The sequence below is a fragment of the Acanthopagrus latus genome, chromosome 7 (genome assembly GCF_904848185.1).
Source record: "Acanthopagrus latus isolate v.2019 chromosome 7, fAcaLat1.1, whole genome shotgun sequence".
NCBI lineage: Eukaryota > Metazoa > Chordata > Actinopteri > Spariformes > Sparidae > Acanthopagrus > Acanthopagrus latus.
In genome coordinates this window covers 9,657,250-9,662,534 of record NC_051045.1, presented here as the reverse complement: position 1 = coordinate 9,662,534, position 5,285 = coordinate 9,657,250, and the positions used below count along the sequence as shown (strand labels likewise).

General features: G+C 45.0%; 1 protein-coding gene across 1 annotated transcript; it reads right to left on the bottom strand.

Moving 5' to 3' along the window:
• Positions 1-917: 917 nt before the first annotated feature.
• On the bottom strand, positions 918-4,874 carry tnnc1a (troponin C type 1a (slow)). The gene is made up of 6 exons (XM_037105189.1): positions 4,739-4,874; positions 3,391-3,421; positions 3,056-3,202; positions 2,396-2,510; positions 1,729-1,865; positions 918-1,589 (listed from the first exon to the last, which is right to left on the bottom strand). Exons 1-6 carry the CDS (start codon positions 4,760-4,762, stop codon positions 1,558-1,560), a joined length of 486 nt encoding a protein of 161 aa, XP_036961084.1. The 5' UTR covers positions 4,763-4,874; the 3' UTR covers positions 918-1,557.
• Between the last annotated feature and the right edge of the window lie 411 nt (positions 4,875-5,285).

The following is a 5,285-nucleotide window of genomic DNA, read 5'->3' as shown; positions in this document are numbered from 1 at the left end:
AATCTCCTCATCCTCTGCTTCTTGTAACTGAGCCAAACAGATAAGATTGCGCTTTCCTGCTGACATCAAGTGGCCGCCGCGTTAACTGCACGACGCCTCAGCTACTGGAGCTGCAGCCTGTTTTACCTGTGACTGATGTTTTTCACAAGCAACACAAATGTTCAGGATATTATCAATAGGTTTTCTATTGTTTTAACAGCAAATCCTTCCTGAATGTGGCACTAGAAAATCCCTTACCGAGATAAAAATATATCGCTATTATAGAATTAATTGTATCTTTTTCTTTTCTTTTTTTTTCTTACTGTAATCCACATTTCACTAATGTCAGAATTCAAATTGTTTGAACAATAGAAGTGTTGTCTTTGTGTGGAGGAACAACAACATTCTTTATATGGACAAAGGCATCTGATCGTCAACTGGTGTCGGTCAATCCAGATCCCCTAACATGGGCACTAACATGATTAGACATAAATAGCTCCTGTCTCAATAGACTGTGTAACTAGATACTTACACGGAAAACATGTGAATAGTTCACGTGCCACCGACACGAGTCACAACAGAGCACAAATCACACATATAAACCACAATTTAGGGCAGGCAGCACAGTTTTGGCACCCTGATACCTTATCTTGATATCACAACAATAATAACTCAGGCCTCTGCTTGTTTTATTTGCCTGACGCAAACAGCAGGGGAAGGACAGTGAGGAAAGGCATGTGATCGGCTCGTAAAGTCCAAAGAGGTGCGAGGCAAATCGGGAATGAGAGGGTGAAATAAAGTGTTGTTTGCTTCTCAATAACAGTGGCTGATTTATTCTCAGAGTTGTGAAGAGCAAAGTATTAAGATGTGTTTTTGCACAAATAATAATACAAAATATTGTGAGAATATTGAAACAAAAAATGCAAAATTGACACGTCTCTGACAAATGCGTCTTGGTTTTATTGCATGACCTTCCTTGTAGAAATACACAGACGTTCCAGGGGCATAACAGGGGAAACAGAAAGTCCTGAGAGTGTTTTAAACACACAGAAATGTATGTAATGTGCCTATCACAACGTGTATACAGACTGGAACCAGTACACAGCTCTAAAAGTCTCCCAGAGCCTGGTGTAAAACCATGTTGACACACGGATATGTTCTGTTTTGTGCATACATACATTTTCTGCCCAGCTAAACAATATCAGCCTCTCAAGTGAGAAGATTTCTAAACCGCATGTGGCACTATATGATGAGTTAGTCTGAAACAAACACGACCGGTTCACTACTTGGGGTTTATAAAGAAAATATAAGTCAATTTGGATACATTTACACAAATTCAGTATACGTGGGCTCCAAAAGTAGTTACAAACTGTATTTACAACGATGCAAGAGATGGTAGGAAAAATACAGAAAGCTACAGTAGGCCTGTTCGAGGGAATCTTGCAAAGTCGTTCCAATGTTTCAATCAGCGGCATCCGTGTCTTCAAGCGTCTGGCTGTGCACGAACGATTGTGGAGTCACAGAGGAAAATACAAAAAAAAAACAAAAAAAACACTCTGGATCTTGTCTTGCTCAGGATTACTCCACGCCTTTCATGAACTCCAAGAACTCTGAAAAATATGATGGAAGACAAAGATAAAGAAGCCTCTATTAAGCATAAGTCTCAATAAATTGTATTTTTGAGGAATAAGGAGTGAGTTATAGAATGAGTGTTTCAACAGGTCTCCTAACACTCCTCAGACTCCTCACCATCGTAGTCAATTTTGCCGTCGTTGTTCTTGTCCCCGTCTTTCATCAGCTCCTCAATGTCGTCCTCGGTGATCGCCTCCCCTGTGGACTCCAGCATCATTTTCAGCTCATCCAGGTCGATGTAACCATCTGCATTCCTGCACAATCAGGGGAGCAAAGTACATTAACAAACCCTCCGTTAAGCCTCACAGATGGCACAGTGGAGGAGGCGGCGTGTGAAATGTAACCGATCATATACTTTCGTTCAAGTATTTGAGAGCCGTCGCTGCGAGGAGAGAGAGAAAAAAAGAAAGTATGGCAAGTTTTCGTCTTTGATTCTCTAGACGAGGTGTCTGGCTTACATGGAGTGGGTGTTTGAAATATTCAGCACTGTCAAAGAGGATTATAGAACAAACTACATGCTGTACTCTGCAGAGCTCCTTGGCATTTTGTCAGTACACATAATTGCACACGGGGAGAGTGTACTTTGCAGGAGCCACAGAGCAATTTGAATCGCTGGTCTGCAGTGATTTTCAGATGAAAGCATCATCCTGTTGAAGCCTCTTTTGTTCAAGTTCGGTATCTTTTTACATGTTTAAGATTGTAAGAAAGAAAAAAAAAGTGAACCACTCTCTTCTTATAATCTCACTGGTACGAACTAGCAGCAGGGTTCGAACACAGGACTCACTTGTCAAACATGCGAAACAGCTCTGCCAGTTCCTCCTCCGACTTCCCTTTGCTGTCGTCCTTCATGCACCTCACCATCATGACCAGGAACTCGTCAAAGTCCACCGTGCCACTCCCTGCACAAACGCCATGCTTTCATTACATCATTACACTCCACACCAGATAGATTTGTATATATTATTTAACCACCAGACGTCTCGTGTTCTCCTTAAAGGCCAGATTTATGAACATTTAGTCAAACTCTTCATTTCCTGTATACTGTCTTGTAATTTATGTGCTCAAAAAAATACAGACAAATGTCTCCTTAAGCTGGCATGGTTACAAACACCCCCCCACTATTTGACGTGTGATACATATTTACACTTTATCAAACAAATCCAAGATGTGATTTTCGCTCCATGCTTCATCATTACATCTCATGGGAAATTTAAGCTGACTTGTGCACCATCTGATACGCATTTCCCTTTAATTCAGCCTGACACGTCTTGTTGTGCGTAAGATCCTTGACCATCATTTGACATTAGGTTCAGGGCCTTTGAACTGCACTTGTCTCGCAACATGATTGCGCAATGATGGTCCCGCCAGTCGGCCCCCGTTGGAGACGAGGAGGTCAACAATCAATCAGCACCATCGTTTAGGCTCTCGTGGCGTTTTGATTTACCGTCTTCATCCACCTCGTCAATCATCTCCTGCAGCTCCTCCGGTGTGGGGTTCTGGCCCAGCATCCTCATCACCTTCCCCAGCTCCTTGGTGCTGATGCAGCCGTCCTCCGCATCTTGTACGAAGATGTCAAAGGCAGCCTTGAACTCTGCAACCCACAGGACAAACAGCTGCATTTCACTGACAAAACGTAGTGTGGCTAAGGACAAGGTAAACTTTACAATGAGATAAACCTTACAGCAGCCAGATAAATGTGCAGATCGTTTTCATATCTAAAAAAAAAAAAAAAAAAAGACTTTTCTGATGTTTTGCTGCCAGAGTTTTTAATTTACGCACCATTTTTCTGTTCGTCTGTCAGCTGCTCAACCTGTAGGAAGAAAAAGTTGGACTGGTAAATTTTTTGTTGGCCTGATTTTGGAAACTTCTGCCTGTGCACCATTGGGGAAAAGTCAAATTTGATTTTGTGTTAAGATATAAAGTGTGAAAGCGGCCTCTGGAACAGATTACTTCTAACTGTTTTGATAACTTTTAAAGTCAACAAATGTAACATTTTGGTCCCACACCCCGGGCCATCCTTGACAAAACACAGGACCTATATATCGTACGTGAGGGCCAGTAAGAGGAGGAGTTAAAAATAAACAGACAGGAGGATCAGGAACCACAGATAAAGCGCACAATACACAGTGCTTTAAATTAGCATAGCTGTGGATCTGGACCAACAATGGAACAGTAATCCTGGAAAAGCTACCACGAATGAGAGAGGGAGACAGCTGCTTATGTAAGAGTTATTGTCTGTCGTCCACTATAAATTAAACACACACACATGCAGACACACGCTTGCACACATGCGATCCTCTGGTGATGATATATGAAAACACCAATCTAAACAAACACGTGTAATGTACATTCCTGTGTGAGTGTGTGTGGGTTTTTTTTACTGTCTCGACTGCACCGCTCACTGGGGACGTGAGTGGACGGGACAGCCGTGCTCGGCCCGTCCAGGCGGAGGTGGACAGACAGCCGAGCAGCTCTCTGGCTCACAGATAATGCTGGAATTCAGTCGTGGGGGGTTTATCTAAACCTGAAGCCTTCCTCTGGCACCAGAGGACCACGGATGCAGGAGCGTCTGAGCAACTGGCCAAAATTAGCCACGTGAAGTGGGACCGTTCCATTTGGAGTCATGGATGAGGCAGCAGAGTTGCGGACCAGGGACCTGTCCTGCCAGTGACCTCTTGAGTGGCTCCTATCAGCTCTGATAGGGCTGAGGTGGGAGAACATCTAGAGACGTATATGGTGTCGAGGCTCTCCTGACATCAGCTGGTGATGGAGGCCGTGTGCTGTGCAAGCTGCGTCAACGGGGATTTGTCAGCCATTCAAGTAATGTTGGATGTCAGGAGATCAAACTGATGGGGGCATTTTTGCAATCAAATAAATACACAAGTGCCAGAACATCCCATGTAAAGGCCACTTACTGCACTGTTTCAGTCTAACATTGTAAATCACTGATCATGCGTCACAAACTAAGGATAAGGGATTATGGTTCGTGGTCCAGAACAACATCACTCTCATACCAGGTTTAGTCCACACACAGGTTTTTTGGTCAGCATCCAACAAACTAAAAATCACTTCGCCAGAGGCAGCCAACTGCACACTTTTCTGCTCTGTGAGTCGTGAGAGGACGTACCGCTGCCTTGTAGATGTCGTTCATGTTGGAGGCTCGTCTGCTGCCTGTCCTGACGGCGTCCTGGCACAGAGGAAGGAGGTAATGTCCAGCTCAGGGCAGGACGCTGGCCTGGTCCTGGGAGGGTTTTATAGCCGGAGTCCGGAGCTGCTCTGGTCCCTCCCCGGGCGGACCGGCCTCCCTACCCCCCCCTCAGGCTTGTGCCTCGGCGAGTGTGTCTGTGTATGTGTGTCATTTGGCCAATCTGTCACAATCACCAGGCTCAGATAAAAATGCAGCAGCTCTTAGGGGGCATAGTTTGGAATGGAATGAACAGAGGTGGAGGGGGTGCATGCGTGGTCCTAATCTCCAGGGAGGGAGGGCGGCTGGAGAGACACTCAACATTCCTCCAGACCTGGACCAGAGATGCAGAGGGCTCAAGAGGTTGTGTGTGTGTGTGTAGGGTGGGGATGGTGGAGGGTGGAGGCAGACGCAGACCACAGCCAGCAGACCACGTAGGAAGAAGGGCTCTGTGGAGTCAGAGGAGAGGAGAGTGTGAAGGTGTCAACTG